The sequence below is a fragment of the Xiphophorus couchianus genome, chromosome 24, assembly GCF_001444195.1.
Source record: "Xiphophorus couchianus chromosome 24, X_couchianus-1.0, whole genome shotgun sequence".
Taxonomy (NCBI): Eukaryota; Metazoa; Chordata; class Actinopteri; order Cyprinodontiformes; family Poeciliidae; genus Xiphophorus; species Xiphophorus couchianus.
The window spans coordinates 1,885,233-1,909,332 of record NC_040251.1 but is presented as its reverse complement, the minus strand read 5'-3'; the positions used below and the strand labels follow the sequence as shown (position 1 = coordinate 1,909,332).

At 40.5% G+C, this 24,100-nt stretch overlaps 1 protein-coding gene across 5 annotated transcripts in view; it reads left to right on the top strand.

Annotated features, from left to right (window-relative positions):
- The window catches only part of LOC114140482 (sodium channel protein type 2 subunit alpha-like), a 41,898-nt gene extending 17,798 nt beyond the window's left edge, over nt 1-24,100 (top strand). For 4 of the 5 annotated variants that reach the window (XM_028010394.1, XM_028010395.1, XM_028010396.1 and 1 more), the window contains 19 exons: nt 691-832; nt 955-1,161; nt 2,118-2,396; nt 3,297-3,638; nt 3,788-3,920; nt 4,008-4,246; nt 4,351-4,524; nt 5,949-6,305; nt 6,540-7,055; nt 10,387-10,522; nt 11,327-11,481; nt 11,566-11,739; nt 11,970-12,092; nt 14,077-14,352; nt 15,217-15,270; nt 15,344-15,481; nt 18,429-18,533; nt 18,627-18,897; nt 18,989-24,100. In XM_028010394.1, the coding sequence (XP_027866195.1) occupies nt 691-832; nt 955-1,161; nt 2,118-2,396; nt 3,297-3,638; nt 3,788-3,920; nt 4,008-4,246; nt 4,351-4,524; nt 5,949-6,305; nt 6,540-7,055; nt 10,387-10,522; nt 11,327-11,481; nt 11,566-11,739; nt 11,970-12,092; nt 14,077-14,352; nt 15,217-15,270; nt 15,344-15,481; nt 18,429-18,533; nt 18,627-18,897; nt 18,989-20,181 (5,014 nt within the window). In that variant the 3' untranslated portion in view covers nt 20,182-24,100. The remainder of the gene's footprint in view (nt 1-690; nt 833-954; nt 1,162-2,117; nt 2,397-3,296; nt 3,639-3,787; nt 3,921-4,007; nt 4,247-4,350; nt 4,525-5,948; nt 6,306-6,539; nt 7,056-10,386; nt 10,523-11,326; nt 11,482-11,565; nt 11,740-11,969; nt 12,093-14,076; nt 14,353-15,216; nt 15,271-15,343; nt 15,482-18,428; nt 18,534-18,626; nt 18,898-18,988) is intronic. The other variant, XM_028010397.1, reaches the window with a different exon arrangement.

Genomic DNA, 24,100 nt, shown 5'->3' with positions numbered 1-24,100 from the left:
CGCAGGGCTGGCCTAAGCATTATTAGGGTCCTAAGCATATTTTTATTTGGGCCCCCCTATACATGTCTCCAATATGTAGCTTATGAATGATGCTTCATCTTTCATAAGCTACTCTTGTAGTATGTATAAAACATACTGGCTATCTTTAGCACCATTTATAATTAACCTACATCATACTGATGTCATCATGGCTATTGATTTAGAAAACAAAAAATTTATATTTTGGATTTTTGGAATGCACAGTGGAATTTAAAGTGGGCCATGTTATTTTAACTATTTGAAAGTAACATCAGTAAAAAAAAAAAAAAAAACCCACTGACTTTACATTAAGCAAGTTAAGAAGTTTAATATATTTCCCCAACTAACAGCTGCATTACTCAATGTTATATATATATATATATAAAAGATCAGGCTAGCTTCATGCTTTTGGGGTCCCCCTAGTGGTCTGGGGGGCATAAGCATCTGCTTACCTCACAGATGCCTTGGTGTTTAAACATTAATCGCTTGTCTGAGCCGCCCAATCTTTGAATGACACTCTGGGCAACTGCCAAGATCAAAAACTGCCACTGGCTGTAATACGACCAAAGGTGTCAATATTTTTATTTTGTTGGAGTTGCTTGGGTTTCCTGTAAATCTGGCTGGCATTTGCTTCAAATTAGGTCATTTTTAACTCAGTTTTGTGTTTTGAAGACTCTGTCCAGAGGGCTTTATGTGTCTGAAAACGGGCCGTAATCCAGACTATGGCTACACAAGCTTCGACACCTTCAGCTGGGCCTTCCTCTCCCTTTTCCGACTCATGACGCAGGACTTCTGGGAAAACCTCTACCAGCAGGTCTGTCAGAAAGTACATTTCACCATCAACACTTACATTATCGTCTACTGAAATAATGTAGAGAAACGTAAAAGAAGAAAAAAAACCAACTTAGTTTTTCTGCTTTGCTTTGGTGGAATCAGACTTTGCGTGCTGCAGGGAAACCCTACATGATCTTCTTTGTGCTGGTGATCTTCCTGGGCTCCTTTTACCTCATTAACCTGATCCTGGCTGTGGTAGCCATGGCTTACGACGAACAGAACCAGGCCACCATCGAGGAGGCTCAGCAGAAGGAGGAGGAGTTCCAAGCCATGCTGGAGCAGCTGAAAAGGCAGCAGGAGGAGGCACAGGTAAAAAGCTCCCCCCCCACCACCACATTCAACTTTACATCAAGGCAAACATTTTGTTTTTGTTGGTTTGAAAATCGGAACATATGCAGAACCTATTGAGTGCTCCGATTTGTTTGTTTAGTATTCAGTAGATGCAAAGTGCTCAGACTGATTCTTTATCAGTCTGAGCACGGCTCACGGCAACTCTGCCGTGAGGCAGAGTTGCCTTGGAGACCCGGGGGTTTATTGTTTGATGTTTACCAAATTGTGAAAGTATTTAATTAAACCCAAGTGCACAAAACACACAACATATTCCAAAATGTCTTTATTTGTAAAACAAAGATGGGGCCAAAATGGAAAAGATGCTGCAGGGAAAATCAATTTTAAACATGTCTCTGCTTATTTCACTCTCTAGTTTAGCATGTATTGAAAACATCAGATGACACACATTCTTTAATTCAGTGGTGTGTTATTACCTGTAATACACACACTGGCGGCAGACATTTAAATCCTCGTTCCTTCGCTTTGTTTGCATTGTGTTTTAAACGACAGGAAAAAAAAAGATTTCTTGGAGCGAATGCTTAAATACTTGAAGAAGTGCGTGACATATTTGGCAGTGCGTTCACCTTTACAGCAGCTGAAGGTTCCAGCTTCAGTTTTATGTGGGAGCAGCTTCTGGCATTTCGTTGAGGCTCTTTCCACCTTGTAGTAAATCAGAAGGAAAATATGTGTGGCGTTTTGTTCAATGCTGTCTAGATCCTAAGATTTTTGTCTCTCTTGTTTTTTGGAAGCAAAGAGGAACCGTCGTACCCGTCCATCTGTACCAAATGTTTTGGTTTGGGTGAAAACATTCAGACGTCCATTTATAGAAAGGCGTCTGAGGCTGATTCGGCTCTTCATGCCAGGCTCTCTCCTCCACTCCGAGACAGGCGCTGGGTCTCCATGACAACTGTCTCTGTGCTCTGATTGGCTGGCAGGTTGCCGCGGCAGCAGCCACGGAGAGTGGCGAGTACAGTGGGAGAGGGGGCCCCACCTCCGAGTCCTCCTCGGGGACGTCCAAGCTGAGCTCGAAAAGTGCCAAGGAGCGACGCAACAGGCGGAAGAAGAGGAAGCAGCGTGAGGAGGAGGAGGAGAGGGGCGTGTGCGACAAGTTCCACAAGTCCATGTCCGAGGACAGCATCAAGAGGTCCAGCTTCCGCTTCTCCATCGATGCCAACCGCCTTTCTTATGAGAAAAGATGCTCCTCACCCAACCAAGTAGGTTCCAACTTTACATGGCAGATCCATATGGATCATGGATTTAAAAGCTAATTTAATTAAACTTGACAAGTGAAAAGACAAAACCCAGCAAAAGTATTCACACTCCTTGAACATTTCCATATTACAACCACAACCTTTAATTCATTTTTGTGGGATTTTGTGTTATAGATCAGTAAACAATAGAATTGTGAAGTGAAGAAAAAGTGGTACATTTACAAAAACAAATCTGAAAAGTGTGGCATGCTTTTGTTTTCACTCACCTCTTCCTCTGATTCCCTGTAAGATAACCTGGTGTCACCTCCTTTGACATGAACTGCAACTGATCGTTGAATATTTCAGCAAAATCTTTCTTTCACATGCACATAAATAATTGCAGAAGCTAACATTAAAAGTGAAACACATAGAAAAAATCAGCAGAAGGTAACGCTAAACAGCTAAACACATAAAACATTGTGGAAGCTAACGCTAATCGTTAAGACGAGTCTCAGTCTGTCTCACATCCTCATCTTCTTCCAGTTGATAGCTGGTTTGAGACACGCAAACAGCAAAGTCCTCAGTTTCTGATTTTGACACTTTAAAGGTTTATGAATAGGATGAGTTAAGTTAAAAACATTTGACGTGACAAAATGTTCATTCAAGTCCAAAAAATGGGTAAGATTGTACAGCAGTAATGGAATAAAAAGGCTTGAAAAATGGCTTTCATCCTGAAGTTAAACTGGCTAATGGGGAATATTAAAAATATACTATCGGAATGGTAAGGATGCAAATATTTAAATAATATTTTCTTATTTATGCTTGTGTTCTGACTTGAAAGATTTTTACAACAATTTGTTGCACAAATGGAATTTTGACTGGCCTACAAATCCCAGTAACTCCATGCTTCCTGCGTCTCTCTAGTCTCTCCTCAGCGTTCGCGGCTCCCTCTTCTCACCGCGGAGGAACAGCCGCGCTAGCCTCTTCAGCTTCCGCGGCCGAGCCCGCGACATGGGCTCCGAGAACGACTTCGCCGACGACGAGCACAGCACCTTCGAGGAGAACGACAGTCGCCGAGGGTCCTTGTTCCTGCCGCGGCGCCTGGAGCGGCGCTGCAGCGCCGTCAGCCAGACCAGCTTGGGGGCGCCACAGATCGTGCTGCCCGCCAACGGAAAGATGCACTGCTCCGTAGACTGCAACGGCGTGGTGTCGCTGGTCGGTGGGACACCTGTAACAACCTCCCCTGTAGGTCTCCTGCTGCCTGAGGTGACTTTATTGTTTTATGGGTTATTATTTTAATATTTCCCTCCTTAGCATTTGGTTTGTTCACGTTGGTTTACTGCAACTTTTTTCTACTAATTTCCAACAGCTAAACCAGTTTTGGGCTGATTGAGATTTTCTTATTTATTTATTAGGGAACAACAACAGATACTGAGATAAAGAAGCGCCGATCAGGATTCCTCCAACCTTCCATGGACTATTTAGATGAACCAGGGGGGCGCCAGAGAGCCATGAGCGTAGCCAGTATCCTCACCAACACCATGGAAGGTCAGCGTCTTTCTGCGCTTCTCGTTTCAAGCTTATGTTTTTCACTTTTTGTTGATTGATTTTCAAAGAACACTCCTCCTTTTCCAGAGCTGGAGGAGTCGAGACAGAAGTGCCCACCCTGCTGGTATAGATTCGCCAACACCTGCCTGATTTGGGACTGTTGTCCGGCATGGCTGAAAATCAAAGAGTTTGTCAGCATGGTGGTCATGGATCCCTTCGTGGATCTAGCGATCACCATCTGCATTGTCCTCAACACTCTTTTCATGGCCATGGAGCATTACCCCATGACCAGAGAGTTTGATAACCTCCTTTCAATCGGAAACCTGGTGAGTGTTTGCTACACTTAATGTCGTAAAGAATTTTATGAATCTTTTTCCCTTCCTTTCATAATGCAGATTTGGGTTCAGCTTTTTCTTTCTGTCCATTTTAGGTGTTCACAGGGATCTTCACGGCAGAAATGTGCTTCAAGATCATCGCCTTGGATCCCTACTATTACTTTCAGGAGGGCTGGAACATCTTTGATGGCATCATTGTCAGTCTCAGTCTTATGGAGCTTGGCTTGGCTAATGTAGAAGGCCTGTCTGTGCTCAGATCCTTCAGATTGGTAAGATTAGTCATTTATTTAAATCTATAAAGGTTAATGGGAAACCCCTAGAACATTCGTGTCATTCCAGGGACTGCAAGGAATTTATTTCTTGTGTCTAGATGGTTTAGTCAAATGTTTTTGACAACCTGTTTAATTTTTCAACCTAATTTTATTCAACATGTTTTTCTAATGAAGCTCACTCAGACTAAATATTGTCCAAAAACAGCAGATTGGATAGAAATATTAGACTAAATTTGAGAAAAATACTAAAAACAATGGCACCACACATACTAAATAGTGGCTAGCGCACAAACTCCTTAACCAGCTAAACACACAAAAACGAAAATCACATAAGCAGACATTGTATGAGAGACGAGAACAAGTAGTTGTTAGAAGAGCCACCTATTAACACATCCCATGTTTAGTTGGAGAACACAGTCACAACAGCACTGTTTGAAGTTTAAAATAAGTATGGTATCTTGTGACCTGTAGCTTTGTGTAATTATCAGCGTTTTAGGTAAAATGAGTCATATGGCAATTGTTTTAAATAAATTCTAAAATTAGTTTCAAACCAGCCGAGGAGAGTTTAAAATAAGGTAGATTAAGACCAATTTACCCTACCTTAAAAAAAATAGAGGTGATGTGGTTCATTTTAAAACCTGTTTGTTTGTGAATCACTTTTTGTTTTATTAAACTTGCAGTGTTTGATAAGTGCTCAGCAGTGCCAAGCTTTCTGTAATGCTGCCTTTTCAAAATATCCTTTGTTCTTGTGTGAGATTATCAACCAATCAGTGGCTTCCACAAAACATAAGGAAAGCCAAATTTATTTACTTTTTTTTACTATGATTATTAAGGACCTGCACAGCGACCGCTGTCTAAGAAAAGCACAACACATCTCAAAGGACACTTCTCACCCTGGACATCCTCTGTTCACACTGCTGCCTTCAGGCAGAAGATACAGAGCAACCAGAACCAGAACCAACCGTCTCAGAGACAGTTTCTACCCACAGCAATAACAAAACTAAATGCAATCAAAAACAACCATTAATCATCATAAATGATATATGTGAGAATGTGGCTGTTGTTATTTTTTTTATTTTTTTTGCCAGTTGTTTGTTGATTCTTGCGTTGTGTGGGAATTGTGAGACAGTTATTTTTTGTTTTTGGGCATGCGCACCGACTGATGGCACCTTTTGAATTTCATTGTCCTTGTGACAATGACAATAAAGATTTATCTTATCTTATCTTATCTTATCTTATGATTATTAATGCTTATAGAGGGCACTATATGAGTACAGGTGTCATTCAAAAGGAAAAACTGCTTTACATTTTATTTCTTTTCTAATAAGATGATTAATTATAATGCGTTACTGTTCAGATAAATACATACTGGATTATGATCTTCCTCCCTTACATGACCTATAATTTGTGTCTCTAAACAGCTGAGGGTCTTCAAGCTAGCCAAGTCGTGGCCCACTCTGAACATGCTGATCAAGATCATCGGTAACTCCGTGGGCGCTCTGGGCAACCTGACGCTGGTGCTGGCCATCATCGTGTTCATCTTTGCCGTGGTGGGCATGCAGCTGTTCGGCAAGAGCTACAAGGAGTGCGTGTGCAAGATTTCGGATAACTGCGAGCTGCCGCGCTGGCACATGCACGACTTCTTCCACTCCTTCCTCATCGTGTTCCGGGTGCTGTGCGGGGAGTGGATCGAGACCATGTGGGACTGCATGGAGGTGGCGGGGCAGACGATGTGCATCATCGTCTTCATGATGGTCATGGTGATCGGAAACCTCGTGGTACAAACTGTTTTCTGTGTTTAAAGTTCTGGTTTCTACGGAAGAGGATTAGGGCAACACAAAGGAAAAAAAAAAACATTGAATTTTTTCTCAGATATCTGACATTTTTTTATTAGAATTTCTACTTTAATCTCAGAATTCAGAAAATTATCTTTTCTGATCATTTTAATCCTCTTCTGTAGGTTGTAGTCTTTTTTTCTCTCTATTATTCTTCACCTATCACTTTTCTTCCAGGTCCTTAATCTTTTCCTGGCCCTCCTCCTGAGCTCGTTCAGCGCAGACAATCTGGCGGCCACCGACGACGACAGCGAGATGAACAACCTCCAAATCGCCGTTGGCCGCATCCAGCGGGGCATCTCCTACGTCAAAACCAAAGTGCGGCAGTTCCTCCAGAGCCTCTGTTTCAACGGAGGCAAGGGTTCCGGCCTGGCCGAGGAGAGCAAACCCCTGGATGACCTGCAAAGCAACGGAAAGGGGAACTGCATTTCCAACCACACGCCACTGGAGATCACCAAAGACCCCAGTGGGGTGTACATGATGGAGGGCAACGGGAAGCCAGGGGGGCTGGTGGTTGGGGTAGGCGGGGACACCACGAGCAAGTACCCAATGGAAGAATGCGACTACATGTCCTTTATCCACAACCCCAGCCTTACGGTGACCGTGCCCATCGCTGTGGGCGAGTCGGACTTTGAAAACCTGAACACGGAGGATTTCAGCAGCGACTCTTCTGACGTGGAGGGCAGCAAAGAGGTAAGACGGGTCACCACGCGGCTGACGTCTCCGTCAGCTTTAGAAAATCATGTCGCCGTTTCTCTTAAAGCTTGATTAAATCGTGATGTCTGCGTTATTTAACACGCAATACAAATGAGAGCGTGAATATGTAAAGGTTTGCATAGAAATGGCCTTTTCAGACAATTATCTGAGAGTCAAGCAGTTTGAAAATAACACAAGTGCTGACTCATATGTACATGCATCATGCTGTGTTAATGGAGTCTTATCTCAAGCCTAGAATCCTGGCAGCCATGGCAGCCTAAAAGAGACTCAAATTAGTCTTTGTCCAGAATAACAGGTTTATGTTTTATCATCAAACTGCATGACTCACTGTTTTGGAGAGGGCTGCCTTACCAGTAAGCTTTGTAAACACACATCTAAGTCTTATCTAACGGCATAATTAGTGATTTATGCCTTTGTGTTTAAATAAATTTTCTCACATTTGTCTCGATATGACCACAAATTTCCCTGTTTCCCATAAGGATTTTATGTGACAGACCATCACAGAGTAGAGAATAATTATGAAAAGTTAAGCTGATCACATGAGGTAAAAACAGATGGCTCCGATGGTTTTCACAATTCTGAACTGCTTTATGTCAATCTATCTCACAAAACTTGAAGATACATAGAAATTTGTGGCTTTACTGGAGATAAAACGTCAGGAGGATACGACACATTTTCCACTTAACCTTTTTTGCAACTGCTTGCCCTTTGTGCTGCAGCTAAAAGCCTGATTTGCTGTCTGGCTGACAGAGCATCGGGACTGAGTTCCCTGGTGACGGAAATCTGTCACTGTGGGTGTGGTGCCAGTTCCCTGTGATTCAAAACAACCCAGGAGTCTATTTCTGGCCATGACACCACACACTCCATATATGGATCATTTGCCTGACATCACTGCTGCTCTTTACATTGTATATGCTAAAAACAAATAAAAAAAGGACATATTCATGTTTTAGCAGATGTATACTTGCTTAGTGACACCAGCATGTGTTTACTGAGTATAACCAGTGAATAGATTTTGTTTCTATTTGTGTCTCTGAGATGATTAAGTCTTTTAACTGTGACCTTATGGAATGGCCAGTGGCATGAGGTTATGTGCTGCCGTTGGTGTGTGTAACTCACTCTGTTTAACCCCCCCCCATTTGTTATTCCAGCTGTTTCACAGACGCTCTCAAGGTTTTCAGTGAGAAGAGAATTGTAAGATCACTTTATTGCACTAACCATGAGGACTGCCTATGCCATTTACAGACAAACATATTTTTCTCATACCTTCAATGGATTGCCCATTTTCGTTCTTTGCCTGGTCTGCCCTCCGCCCCCCCAACCCTACCACCCAAAGCCACCACCCCACCCCCACTGTCTTTGCTTTATTACCCCTCCCTGCCCCATTCAGCAGCACACCCAATGCTGTGATCATTTTCTTTTCCCTTAATCCCCTTTCCCCTCTCATAATTAACCTCAAGGCATCAGGCTGTATTGCAGTTACAAACCATTTAATGAATGAGCACCTTTTTATATCCATTGATAGACAAACTCATCAAGCATAATGTTTGCTTTTGGTTTCATTGCTTGGTTTTTGACTTGGTTTTGGGACTTGATTGGCATCCAACACTCTGAGCTTGAGAATGAAGGAAGAGAGGAGGCGGAGGAGAATGTGCAGTAGACAAGAAGGAATGGAGGAATGAATTTTGCTGTGGTTAGACAAAATTCATTTGTCTGGCTCAGACCCCATGCATACACACATTAAAAATCTGTATGTATTTACCTGTTTAACCTGAACGATAGTGGAATGATGAAAGATTCACGTTAATTTTCATAAACATGAATTTTAAAAAAGCAACTTTTTGCGGAGTTTCAAAAGAGATAACACATTGCTGATTGTTATAATATTTTAGACGAGTATCATGAAAAATCTCAAACAAAAAAAAAAGACAACCAAACAGAATATGTAAACACAATTAATTAGCATTTGGCTTTGGTGCTTGTGTTATCCACTTTTGTCTCACTGTGATTGCATCATGTTAAAAAAAGGTAAACTTTCCTAAAAAAATAAAATGAAATAAAAATTTTAAAAAATCTGCCAGTTTTAAGCTGTAAATGTGAGGCTAACAGCTAAAACAGATTTGTCTGTGGCGAAGGAGAAGCGGAGAAATGGAGGGAGACACCCGTCCATAAAAACAATGCACTTGCAAGCAGCATGCTTCCATCATTCCCATGCCGTATTAGCTGGGTCCCACGGCAATCAGGGCTGCTGCACTGTCTAGGGTTACATGTTCCAATACCCCCAACTTCAGAGACCCCCGACATGAGGCCAAAAAACACCCAAAGAAAACAGACAGGAGGCCTCGTGTCACCAAAATGTCTCACAATATGCAGATGACATTAGATTGTACATTAGTTAATAACTAAAACATTTTAGGATTTAAAATAACTTTTTTAAAATCCTGAAAATAGGAGCCACTGTTGTCCTTTTATGTGTTACTTTTACTACCACCAATGAGTGCTTGAGTCCTCTATTAGGTTCTGCGTGTTTTCTGGGTATGCACCGGTGCTAATTCGGTAGGTCTTCCAAACAGGAAACACAAAACCAACTGCACAGCACATGCTGTGTTTCAAACAGTGCACAGTACTGGTTTTTGCTGGTAAGCTAATGTGGTTATCCGTCTACTTCAACTCAAACAGAAGAAGCTTTTTTACACTGCTTTCAATGAATGGAAATTATGTGTTTTCATGTCACTGAGGAAAGAGTTCTGTCTCCTCATTATTGGAGTGGCTTTAGATTTATAAAAGAGACTTGGTAAAACATTCCATCATGTAAGCCACAGAAACCTTTGGAAATGGTGTAGCAACCAAATAATATTTGGGATCCCTTTTTCAGTGGACATGAAAATACTTAACCCCACGTTCTGCTTGGTACTATTTCAGGCTTTGATTGATGATGCACTGGAATACTGCATGCACTCGTCCTCGAAGCGAGGTCACATCAAACGTACCCACAGTGCATTTCTGTAAACCCAACCTTCCGCCTCAGCGCATAATCTAATTCGAAGCCATCTGGCAAAGCTAACACCAAAGCCTGTCGGTACATTTGATCGATGCTGCATGCGACGATGACGATGCTAGTTTCAGAAGAGCCCAACTCTGTGAGCTATAAGAGTCTTCTCAGTAAAGGTACGCAGTGGAGAGCACATGAACGGAGAATGACCATGATTAGCAACTCAGACGGTTGGCTCCTAAAACCAATGAACATCAATGCTCCCAAACAGCATCGTGTGACTGTGTCCTACCGCCTTCTGCTCCGTCCATGCAGAAGCTCAACATAGAGCCCCAACCCCTTAGTTCGTCAGAGGGGAGCACAGTGGATATTCGACCCCCTGGAGACGGGGCCGAATCCGTGGAGCTGGAGCCAGAGGAGTCGTTGGACCCTGAGGCCTGCTTTACAGAAGGTGAGTATGTCGGGGGATTCTAGACCGGGATAGGTGAGCGCATTTTATGTCAAAGAGGAAATCGTTATAACTGCTTTAGCTTAGCTGCAGCCTGTTGTAGCTGAGTGACAGTGAACACAAATGCTCAGCGAGACAGGCAAGAAATAGTCACCGGGATGGAACAGAAGATGACATTTTGTCTAAAACACCTGCAGTGAATTCGCTTTGTGTTACAAATATCACTTGCTGCTTTCCAGATCTCTTCTGTTTTTATTTTTTGCTGATTGGCCACACTTGAATGTTTCACTTAATCAAGTAGGGTTTGATATCGGACAAAGAATAATTTTCATATGATGATTTAGATTCATTTGAGGACAGAAGTTCACAGGCCACAGAGCTCTGTTAACACTCACTCCCATGTGAAGATTTCTCATGGAATACAGTGGTGCGAAAAAGTGTTGACCCCCAATTTATCTCTGTGGTTGTATCATAACCACAAGCAGCATGGTGAATCCCAAAGGCTGTGATTTCACAGTTGTTTTCTTCATACAGCAATCTACGTAAAAGATCACTCACCTTACACACACACACACACACACACCCACGTAAATCCCAGCAGAAGCCTCTTCACATGGATGGAGGAATGTTTGGATAGCAGGTAGCTTTTCACTGTCGCTCAAGATTTGTACAACTGTCTTTAGCAGATTGCTGCTGAGTGAGGGAAATATAACATGAAATGTGGGGATTTTTAGATGGCTTTAGTCAGCTAGGTCAACTTGCACCTTTTCAAATGCCTGTCATCTAATTTCTCCTACTTGTCTGCAGGCTGTGTGAGCAGATTCCAGTGCTGCCAGGTCAGCGAGGAAGTGGGCTGGTTCAAGAGCTGGTGGACGCTCAGGAAAACCTGCTTTATCATTGTGGAGCACAACTGGTTTGAGTCCTTCATCATCTTTATGATCCTTCTCAGCAGTGGAGCGCTGGTGAGTGTTGAACTCTCTATTCTGGGCAGTTATTTGGCGTGTGTTTTAGATCAGAGCTTACATCCCAGAGTTTTAATCTTTCAGGCTTTTGAAGATGTTTACATTGAGCAGCGGCGGACCATCAAAACAGTGCTGGAGTACGCAGACAAGGTCTTCACTTACATCTTCATCCTGGAAATGCTGCTGAAGTGGGTGGCATATGGCTTTGTTAAGTACTTCACCAACGCATGGTGCTGGCTTGACTTCCTCATTGTAGATGTAAGTATATTAGACTTAATGTGGATGAATCTAAAATCTGGTGTTGTGTTAAAACCTGATGTTCAACAGGATCTTATTATTCCTTAATTTCAGAAAAATGCTTAGGAAAAAAATCTGTACTTACTCTCTTAACTCTAACGCATCTTCTTGAAATCTCTACGCCGGTGTGGTGTGCGAACGGCTCCCTTTGATCCCTCACCCTGCTTGTCTGTGACATTATCGTCTCCCAGGTGTCCTTGGTGAGCCTCGTAGCAAATGCTCTGGGCTACTCTGAGCTCAGCGCCATCAAAACTCTGAGGACACTGCGAGCCCTCCGGCCCCTGAGGGCCCTGTCTCGGTTTGAGGGCATGAGGGTAAGAACAGGAGGAACTACAGCGGCACAGAACCGTATTTCTGTAACGATTGTCAGTGGGCAAACTGAAAATATGTTTCTCTTCTATTTATGTCTCTTCTTTTCTAATATACACTCCACTGTCATTTACTTTGTACTAAATGAGTGGTGACTGTATTGAGTCAGACTGACTCATAAATTTCCACTAAAATATCTTTTATCAGATATAAAACTCAACCTTTAGAGACTGTGGGTCAATTTGCCCTTTTTCCAATTTGTACCCTTTATTGACATTTCTTCAGCTTCTATTTTCTAAAACAAACCATTTCAAACCCATTTACTTCAAAATGACTCTTTGGGTTCTCTCAAACCACGGACCAATAAAACTAGCCACAATTTCTTTCAAAGGTTGTAGGAAAAGCAGTTTTTAAATCAACTACAATCCTTTCCAGACACCCAGGGTGGATTTGACAGGTTTTAAAATCACATAATCAGTGAGGTTTTGACAATTTCTAATGACTTTTAATCGTGATTAATCAATTATTGAAATAATTGTCAACTAACTTAGTAACCGAATAATTCTTGACAGACTCTAAAACATGACATTTACTAACAGAACAACACACAAGAGCAGTGATTAAGTCACAACTACACAAAACAGATTTACATTTTGCATTTAAGATGACAAGACATACATTTGAAATAGAAAAAAACAACAAAAGGCAATTACTGAAAAATAAGTTTTCGATGTGGGAAGGAATTGATGCATGGTTGGTATGAAAACCACTGTGGCTGTGAAAACCACTCCAAAAAAAAAAAAAAAAAAAAGAGTACAAATAGACCAAGGTGCAAAATGACCAACGGCCGCCTTAAGAAAGCATTTGTTATGTCTTAGCTGAAACAAACTCAATTTAATTAAAAAAATAAACAGTTGTAATTGTAGTTTAGTTTAACCCGTAAATCAGATGAGGGCAAACAGTCTGTCTAACTCAGTAAAAATGTCAACAATCTTGGTTTTATACATAATATGTATTTCCTGTTAGCTAGGCTAAGTCTTGAGTGTTAAGCTAAGCTAGTATCACAACAGCTTCTGCCCACAATCATAATAATTTCCACGGTATTTTAATTTGTTGAATACGTTTATAAAAATGTAACTTTTCAACTCATTAACCTGTTTGCCAGACTGCTTGTTGCTGTTTTTTTTGTTTTAGTTCGCCCACCATTTTATCACGGAACAAAGCATTCCTATCACATCATTCTGTTTCCATGCCGCAAAGCTTTCGATCTGGTTTCTTAGCAATTGTTTGTCATCCACAAAAACTGTGCGCCAAAGGGACGATGACACTGTATAATTTCTGTTCTCATTCTCATAATTTGATCTCCGTTGTGGCATCTTGTTTTCCAGACAGAATGTTTTTAAATGGCTGGTTAGGGCGCCTGCCTGTAAGACTGCATGCCTACTGCTACTGCTACTTCTGCTATACATTTCCTCTCCTTGCAATTCAACTCAACTCTTCTGTATGCATGACTTTGCTCACTCTGTCTCAATGGATTACTGTTTATTGCTGTCCTCGGCCGTTGGTTTCTGATGTTGCTTGTGTTGTGCCTTTAACCTGTAATTTTTTTCTTTGTTGTGTGTCTTTTTTTCATTTACAGTCAGACAAAATGTTGTGACTTCATCCCGCCTCTCTAAGGTTTTTTCTGTTTTGCTCTTTTACCTATCAAATGTTAAGATTTTTCACCTGCTCACCTTCTTCGTTCAAATTGTCACCTATAATTTTCTTTGTAAATATCTGTGTGTGGGATTAAGTGCTTTATGTGTCTATACAAAATAGATGACAAATAGCTTTGATAATTTGTTAAATCTTCATATAATTTTGATGTTTGTAAGTAAAGTATAACCTCTGTGGCTTTATGAAATCAAGCAGTAAAGTTTTAAAATCAGACCAGTTTTAACTGAGCCACTACAGACGACTAAATCCAGGCATGTACTTGATCACCTTCAGGTTGTGGTGAACGCTTTACTTGGCGCCATCCCCTCCATCATGAACGTGCTCTTGGTTTGCCTCATCTTCTGGCTGATCTTCAGCATCATGGGCGTCAACCTCTTTGCGGGGAAGTACTACCACTGCATCAACACCACCACAGACGAGCTCTTCCCCATCAGCGTCGTCAACAACAGGACAGAGTGCCTGAATTTGGTTAACAACAGCGCCCGCTGGAAGAACGTCAAAATCAACTTTGACAACGTCGGAGCTGGTTATCTGGCTCTGCTGCAAGTGGCAAGTTTGATTTATGATTAAGAGCTGTTTTGGTTGCCTGTAAATTTATGTCAAAGTGTCCTTTGCATATAAATGACCTTACTTTTGTCTTTAACGTCTGTCTTATCTTCCATTCTCCTCTCTGGATTTAAAGAAATGTAGAAGGAAAATATTATTTTCTGTGTATTGCAATGTGGTTAGGATGTTTCTTAAATTCCACGTCTGATTGGCTGAGCAAAACTGGTGACGTCTCCTCTCCCAGATGTTCCACCCGTCTAATAACCGGACTAATAACCCTTTTAAAGATTTTGGTAGCAATCAATTTTTGTGCACTGCAAGCTTAGTCACTTTTGTCACATTTGAGAGAAGTTCCTGCAAAGTTTTCATTTCTACATGCCTACATGTTCGATCTCTCTTGTTGGATGTACCAACAAGACAAGATCAAACCAGATTATACCCAGATGTCTTAGATGCTTTACTTTGAATACCTACTTCCTTTTTTCATATTACCTTTATGTTAACTCTAAAATTAGTTTATGAGTTCTTTCTTTAAACTCCTTAGAGTTCAAAAAGTCTTAGATTTTGTTTTTATTCAGAAACCTCTTCCCTTGTAGAAAAAAACTGTCGGTGGAATTAATGTAACAAAAAAGTTTTCTGTTTCTTTTTGACTCATTAAATCAGATAAGAATATACTTATTGTGTTACTTATAAGCATAATATTAAATTACATGTACTAAATTTGTTGGAAAGTACAGAAAATCTCTTTAAAACATAGAGTGAGACTGCTCCCTAAGAAGGTAACAATGTTAAAACAATGAAAGTTACCTTGTCTTGTTCTCACAATAAAACTAAAAGTTACTAGACTTCTCCTTTTTCTGCTCTTAGGCGACATTTAAAGGTTGGATGGACATCATGTATGCTGCTGTGGACTCTAGAAATGTAAGTCTGCTTGTTATGGTACTCACATCCCACTATTTCTAAATATCATTTCTCATTTGTTCTTCCTTTGTAGTTGGAGGAGCAGCCTGACTACGAAGTGAACCTGTATATGTACCTCTACTTTGTCATCTTCATCATCTTTGGCTCCTTCTTCACTTTAAATCTGTTTATTGGTGTCATCATCGACAACTTCAACCAGCAGAAAAAAAAGATAAGTTGCATTTCCTAACAGTCATAAGATGGGAAAGTTGATTTAAATAGAAACAGAACTGAATTTTATCTGTAAATCTGAACATTTCCATATTAGTTTATTGAGAATGAGAACACAAATTAATTTCATTTGGCATAGATACAACTACAGATTTCAAATTGGTTAATATTTCAGTTCAAAGTTTAAAGGAATTTGAAAATATACTTTGTAAAAATACAACAAAAAAATATCATTGTTTGTTTGTTGTGTTAAAATACAACGCAAAATCTTACCAAGTGTTTTTGTCTAGTTTCCAGTGCAAATATCTGAGTTCACTTGAATTAAGACAAGTGACTTTTTGAAAAATACAGGTGTTTGAGTTAGGTCAATAATTCTTTAATATTGATGGAAAAGCAGATTATTTCACTAACAGCAAGGGAAAATGCATTGTTATAAGTAAAATAATCTACGGTTGGAACTTGTATTTTTTTTTAATCAATATCAAGGAGTTATTGACCTAAAACAAGCTCGCTAAGTTACTTTAAGTTAGTTTTGTCTTAATTTAAGTTTACTAAGATATTTGCACTAGATATCTAGAGTGGATAAAGACATCTAGAGGGGATGTTGTTACCGAACAACAAGAATTTTGTAAGATTTTGTGTTTTTGCAGTGTAGTTAAAATCTGATGCCACAAGTTTAATCATTCCTGATGTCTTCATCTCTACTCCTTACATTTCAGTGCAATAGTAAAACTGCTTTTTGTTCCCCACATCAGCAATATTTTTGAAACGTCTGGCATTTCTGACAAGAAGCTGAAGAGCAAATTGTTGCTTACCTTACAGTGCTGGCTGCTATTAACGTCGACACGGGCGCCTTTCATTTCGCTCCGCGGTGTTGCCATTTTCGAAACAGAACAGCAGCAGGTACCGGTGCTGCGTCACACAGGGCCAAACACAGGCAGCAGCCTCCACACAGAGCAGCCCAAGCCCCAAATTTAGCTCACAGTCTCACAGCTGTGTTCAAGAAAGACACAAACTAATGATCGGCTGTTGCACAGAGAAGGACCTGCAGCAGCCTAGGATCACTGAGGATGCATGAGTCACTGAGAAACACCCCGCGTGCCCTCAAAACATGCAGCGCCAACAGCAAATGCAGTCTGGCATTATGTCTTCTCATTCAGCCAGGACCTAACGAGAAGGACTGGCGACGCCCAAGTGGTGGGGGAGGTGAAGAGAGAGACGGGTGGAGGGCTTGCTCTGTGTCTGCTGCAGGCTGGCCGGATGACTTAACAGAGTCAGGATCAGTCAGAGTGGAGCATCCAACCCCACAGACACAGCTTCACACAGATGGTTGACACCAGTCTTCCCTGCAGACATGCGCTCGGTGAACTGCATTAGTGACAGCTCAGTTACTGCGCTGGCTGAAATGTACGCCAAATGAATATAATGATAAAGTATTTCCTTTTTTTCTTTCATGCTTATGTGTTATGAAGGGGCAGTATTATGTGAAATCAACTTTTTTGGGCTTTTCATTGTGTTATAATGTTGTTCACGCATCAAAAACGTACCTGGAGTGTTGCTTCTTTTATTCTTTAATGAATGTTTGACAAATCTTTAAATCTCCCGTGGCAACCATACAGCTGTGCAAAATGTTTGGGTGAACCTAACACCGCCTGCCTTCGGACACAGCTCCTCCTCAGAGCTGCAGTTTCCAAGCTTCCACTTCAGAGAGTAACCTTCCCCCGCAACTGCCCAACTCAACTCCTTCAGACTAGACAGCAGCAATTAGCAAACACCAGGGGGAATTGGGCATCTGCTGAGCTCATTATAGAAACTATTCTCAGTGCTACACTGATTAAAACATTGTTAAAAGAGGAGCCATATTGTGATGTCTTCCTGAGTCAGAGCAAGAGTTTTTAAAGAGACAGGCATCCAATTTAAAGTTAAATTTCTTTAAATCATATTTGATATGTATATATGTACTATATGTATAGTATTTTATTTTTCATAATTAACAAGGGTAGTATAGTTACTTCATTATGCTATAAAATGGCACTATGTGCCTGGTAAAAACATAATGCTGCCCCTTGGATCAAGAAAACAGGAGTAGATACAAAGTGGAGTCCCAAAGTCCTAGAAATTCAACATATTTTCTATTTGGATTTGGTCTGTGTGGATAAAAACAAAAACGTGTTATAATCATCATTTTCTGTTGATATGTGAGCCAGCTTCATCTTGACTTTTACACTTCCTTTGTTAATCTCATCCTAAAACACCATTATTACCTTCATATAGTCAACACTACTAAATTATTCATACTTCATTTCATTATTTATACAGCGCTGCTGCTTGGCAAGAAGCAGGCATAGCTCTGGATTAGAAAGCATGAGTTGGCTTGTGGTGAGCTGATTTTCTGAACTGGCCATGTAAACATGTTCTCCTGTAAATCCCTCAATGTGCACCAGTCAGCCTGCTTAGGATCTAAACATATCTTAGCTAATGCTAAACCGCTAATACTTGTAACATAGTTTGTTTGACACTGTTTTGTATTTCTGAAGACTATTATTAGCACATGATTTTAACTAAACTGGGCACAATCCACACACTTCTGGTTATTTATTTGAAGGAAAAATTGAAAACCATGTTTTTCCTTCTTTCTTCGTGTCGGCCTCTCACATAAAATTAAAAGAAAACACATCAAACTGTGTGGTTGTAGCCAGAGAAAATGTGAAACATTTCAAAGTGTACAAATACTTTTGAAAGGCAAAACAGAGGATTAGTAGATGGGGTGATCACTAAGTATGGTGAATGATCTTCCAGATGGTGGACTTTGAGAAAATTCATTAGAAAATACAACACCTTTTTAATGCATTTACTTTTAGCACACTTATATGTTTGTCGCTTTTCTACTTCGTAATGGGAAACATTACAGAGTGAGGTTGTAACCAGTTTTTTTGTTTCTCATTTACTTTGGAGGTCAAGATATCTTCATGACAGAAGAACAAAAGAAATACTACAATGCCATGAAGAAGTTGGGTTCAAAGAAGCCACAAAAGCCGATTCCTCGGCCAACGGTAAGGCTATCCATTGCTCAGTTAGTATGAAAGGACTGAAAATGTTGATGTGAAAAATTAACACTTTTGTTTTCTTTGTCCGTCTTCTTTCAGAATGCATTTCAAGGCTTTGTGTTTGACTGTGTCACAAAGCAGGCATTCGACATTGTAATCATGATCCTCATCTGCCTTAACATGGTGACAATGATGGTGGAGACGGATGACCAAACAAAGGAAATGGACAAAATCCTTTACTGGATCAACCTGGTTTTTATTGTGCTATTCACCGGGGAGTGTACGCTCAAAATGATTTCTCTGCGACACTTTTACTTCACTGTTGGCTGGAACATATTTGACTTTGTGGTAGTTATTCTTTCAATTGTAGGTAAGAGAATATTCAGATTTATTTGATATTTTCAAACATTTTCTTTCTTTTTAAATCGCTTGAATCATTGTGATCATTTTTCCTTTTGCAGGTATGTTTTTATCCGAAGTTATCGAGAAGTACTTTGTATCCCCAACGTTGTTCCGAGTGATCCGACTCGCCCGGATAGGCCGCATCCTCCGCCTTATAAAAGGTGCCAAGGGCATCCGGACGCTCCTCTTTGCCTTGATGATGTCACTCCCTGCCTTGTTCAACATCGGCCTTCTTCTTTTCTTGGTTATGTTTATCTATGCTATCTTCGCAATGTCCAACTTTGCATATGTCAAGAGAGAGTCAGGGATTGACGACATGTTCAACTTTGAGACCTTCGGGAACAGCATGATCTGCTTGTTCCAGATCACAACATCAGCTGGGTGGGACGGCCTGTTGGCGCCCATCCTGAACAAAAGAGAGCCAGACTGTGACAGCAAGATAGAGCACCCTGGGAACTCCTACAAAGGCAACTGTGGTAACCCTTCAGTAGGGATCTTTTTCTTCGTCAGCTACATCATCATTTGCTTTCTGATTGTGGTCAACATGTATATCGCCGTCATCCTGGAGAACTTCAGCGTGGCCACTGAGGAGAGCGCCGAACCACTAAGCGAGGATGATTTTGAGATGTTCTACGAAGTGTGGGAGCGCTTTGATCCTGATGCCACTCAGTTTGTGGAGTACAACAAGCTCTCTGACTTTGCGGATGCCCTCGATCCACCGCTTCGCATTGCCAAACCCAACATGATCCAGCTCATAGCCATGGATCTGCCAATGGTGAGTGGCGAACGCATCCACTGCCTAGACATCTTGTTCGCTTTCACCAAACGAGTTTTGGGCGAAGGTGGGGAGATGGACATGTTGCGTGGACAGATGGAGGAGCGTTTCATGGCCTCCAACCCCTCTAAAGTGTCCTATGAGCCAATTACCACAACCTTGCGCCGCAAGCAGGAGGAAATGTCGGCCATAGTTATCCAGAGAGCTTTCCGGCGCTACATGATCCAACAGGCCATGAAAAAGGCCTCCGCTCTCTACAAAGAGCAGCTAAAGGAGGGCGTCCGTGACCCAGACAAGGATGTAATGGTCATCAGCAAGTTCAACGAGAACTCCACCTCAGACAAAACAGACATGACTCCGTCTACCGCCTCCCCACCCTCCTACAACAGCGTGACAAAGTCGGACAAAGACAAATACGAAAAAGAAAACAGGGAAAAGGAAAACAAAGGGAAAGACTTGAAAGACAGAAAAAAATAGACTTCTACAAAACGGAACAAACAATGCATCAGTTTATATGGGGGAAATTTGTTTACAGCTTCTAGAGGAGGTAGATAGATGTGTGCTTTGATTGTTTGGAGATGAGGATTGCTGTGCCAGGGAGGCCTAAAATGGGAACGCTGTTATAATAAATACAAAAATGTTGGTTCTTCCCAGAGAAGGAAAATGGAAGCAAGTTATCCAGCAGACACTGCCAGAGGTTGAGTGGAACATAGTGCAGCCTCTCTGCAAAACGCTTGTGATTTTCCTTTTGGTTGTTGTTACTATCTGACACTTGAGTGTACTGTTAATTTGTCTGTAGCTAGTGCTGCTGCTACTTCTATAAATCCAGTGTCTTGAATTGAAAAATTGCTGTATCACTTATCAAGTTCTCTGCATTGTCTTTTGTTTCGGTTCAGGATATTTTTTTTAATGAAAAAGAATGTTTTCTACTTTATTTTTGAGAATGTCTCCACTGCTTTCACTCACTTACAATCACCAAGGGCAGAAAAAGTCAATGCTGGAAACTACAACTGTCTGAAACTCGCACAGTGCAGGGTCAGTACCAAAATGCTCGTGGTTCACACAGTATGTGAAACTGGAACATACCGATGAAGTGGAATGAGTGAATAACTTGTAACCACTGGTGTCCCATTGGTGACTGCTAAAATCACTGTCTTATGCCATGTTCCAGTTTCAGTAGAAAAATCCCTCTCTAAAAACAGAGAAGCTGAATGTATGCAATCTGGAGGAAAAAGACACAATTAAAGAAACTTGGGAAATATTCTTGGTTGCTTTTTTGCCAAGATTTCGATGACACAATTGGCACCACTCTTGTGCCTAGGCTAGACTCTGTTTCTAGGTAAGCTATGTCCAGGAGTGTTCCCATCTGACGTCTGTCTGGCAGAATCCAACCTAAATCAGACTGTTGATCTGATCAGAGTGCCTGTTTTTAATCTAAATGTAAAAAACCTAAACAAGTCTTTATGTCAAACTATGTGTCTGTCCTTAACAGTAGGTGTTGATATTCATACACCAAAAGATTTTTTTTTTCTTTTTGTGTCCTTTAGTTTTGTAATGGTTTAAACTATGGATTGTTTTGAGCCATTCTAAACTCACCGCAATAATGGATTCCCTTCATTAGCATATCTGCTTTGTGGAAACTGTCAGTTGAATCATATTTTCATACTTTGAGATTGTCAAAAGGTTCAGTGCTGAATGTTTAACACTTCTCATCATCTGTGTTGTTGTTGTAGCTGTGTAGAGAAAAGAAGAAGACCACCATCCACTTTTTTAAACAGTAAAAAGGTACTTTCTAAGAACTGCTAAGAACTTGCTATTTAGCAAGCTAACTAGATTGCTAAATAGCAAGCTTGTTCCTGGTACTAGCTACCTTATCGGCAGTAAGGTACTGCTGATAAATGTTTTGTGGCGTTGTTTAGTATTCGTGTTTCAGATTGTGGCTACAATCAAGAATTTTGTCAAATATAAGGCTCGACCACTTGTGGATATATTTTTAATGAGTGGCAGGTACCCTGACAAGTGTTGCTATTGTCATTAGCATAAGTGCATATCTTGTTGTTTATATTACCATCCAAACTAAATTTCATCAAAAACACATGGAAAAGATCATTTTGTCTTCTGACTAAGCAAAGTGTGAATGCGGTTTAAAGATAAATGGGAGAAATGGAGAATATGTCAATCACACAACATGCATGGATGACTAAATGTGTGTGAACAGTTTTGGATTTGTTTGGACCACATTAAATCGGTCGTGATATTATTTACTGGAGTCAAATAGCTATAGATTCTTGGTTGTTCAAGTGGACACGGAACGTACCCCTGGTGGGCACGGATTGATATTACATATTAAATGTCCTGTGGTTAAAGACCAATGGTGCAAAAAAAATTATGGCAAACTGACCAATAGCAGCTGAGCTGTGTTTTCCAAAGATCAACTTGGTAAAAATGTCTTGCTTATTTCAAGCATTGACCTTGGTTAAAGTTGCTAGAGTTAGCTAGGAACATGGTCAATTCCTTGTTATGCTATTTCGGAACCATGCCATCCATTTTGTACCCTTCAACAAATATGCTTAATCCATTGTGTAATCATATATTTTTCTTTCTGCTTAGATATTTTTGAATAATTACAAATTATAATACTGATAAAGTACAAATACGACAACTAATTTATTTAAATGTATATTAGTTTCTCAAGATTTTGTATCACTCTTCTGTCGATTTTGGTTTTGGAGACTCTTTGCCTACTCTTAGGAAATATAAGAGAATATAAACCAAAACAGTCCTGATTTCCTGACAGTCGACTCTGTAAATGATATGTATGTAAATTATAAAAGGTTTCTTTAAATATTCGGTTGTCAAAGCTGCCGAGTATTAAAACACAATTGGTGTGAGACACCCGCTCTTTCACGGCTCGTTTCGTACCTGGAAAAAAGTTGGGTACAAAATGGCAAACTCGTGAAAACGGCCCAGCACCTGAGGCAGCTGAGATGCAATTTTCTGTTCATTAAAGAATGGGTCTTCCTAATTTAGTTTGCACATCTTGTTGACAGAGATTTGGCTTTTTTTTTGGGCATCATCTCATATGTTGGCAAGAAATACTGAAGCTAGACCTCTCAGCAATAGATGGATGCAACTCGTGCCAGATACGTTGACCAGACCTTGATGGATAATAGTAGTTTTCTAAGTACTACGAAGTAGAACGTATTTAGTTGTTTTCCCTACAGAAGGTTCCACTGTGTGCCATTGCAGGAGTGGTATTAATATCCTCATCTATCTCTTGGCAGCAAAGTTAAGCGAATTTCCCCAAAAATCTGTCTTTTAAGGCAACACTCCGACCTACTTGTTCACCCGCTGTCGTGTTGCATTCACTGTGCTCCCGTTTATCCTCCACGCCCCCTGCTCTCTACATCCCACAGAGCTCCTGTAAACAAAATGTCTTTAAGAAACAAACTATACAAAGAAGGAAAAAAAAAGGATGTCTTTCTACCTGCTTTCAAGCTAGAACATGACAATATATCACAATTAAAAGCTGTAATATCACAAAATGTTTGTATGCCATTCATGTTGTTTCAATTGAGAAGCGAGTGGTTTTTAATGTAGTGGTTCAGTTTGTAAATATTATAGCTATTTGGGCCCACAGTATGCATCACACTTACATTTGATGTAAGAGCACTTTTTATCCCCACTGCTATGTAATTCCACGTGTGGCTGTCGTACATGTTGGTATCTGCGCGAGATTCGGCGAGAATGTCACCGTCCATGTCTTATTTGAGCGAGTGTGTTTGTGTGCCACTGGGCTCTGATGGTCGCGTCTGTTCTGCCGATTATAAATAAAATTTTTCATGTAGATATGAGTGCATTTTCACGTCTTCGCATTTAATTTCTGATTTCTTTTTATTTTTTATGAGATGATTTATTTTTCTTTCGTTTCCTGCACTGTAACACCTGATGGAAACACATGTTAAGCCCCCATGTCTGTAGATAGGAACCATGAAGCAATCCGTAGCCATCTCTCATTGCGCTTGTAGTGTTTTAGTGAACTGCATGCAGGAAGTGACTACTCTCCGCTCACATGATGATATCATTTTCAAGCCAAAAGAATAAAGAACATATTTTTTTGTAAATCCTTGTTTTATTTATTTTCTCCTTCCTTTTTTAATTTCCCACATCACGTTTGAGTTCATCGACGTCCCGGAGTGTGATGAAATGCGATTGCTTTAGAGGTCAGTCAGGGTCATTCATGTGATTCAATCTCATGTTACACCTATGTATCGATTTGCAAAATGTGACAAGTGACTATTTTTATTTTTATTTACTTATTTTTTTGTTATAACCAAAGATGTGGCAACAAAACACAAAATCTAGAATTCCAAAATAAAACCTATTTTGGAAAACC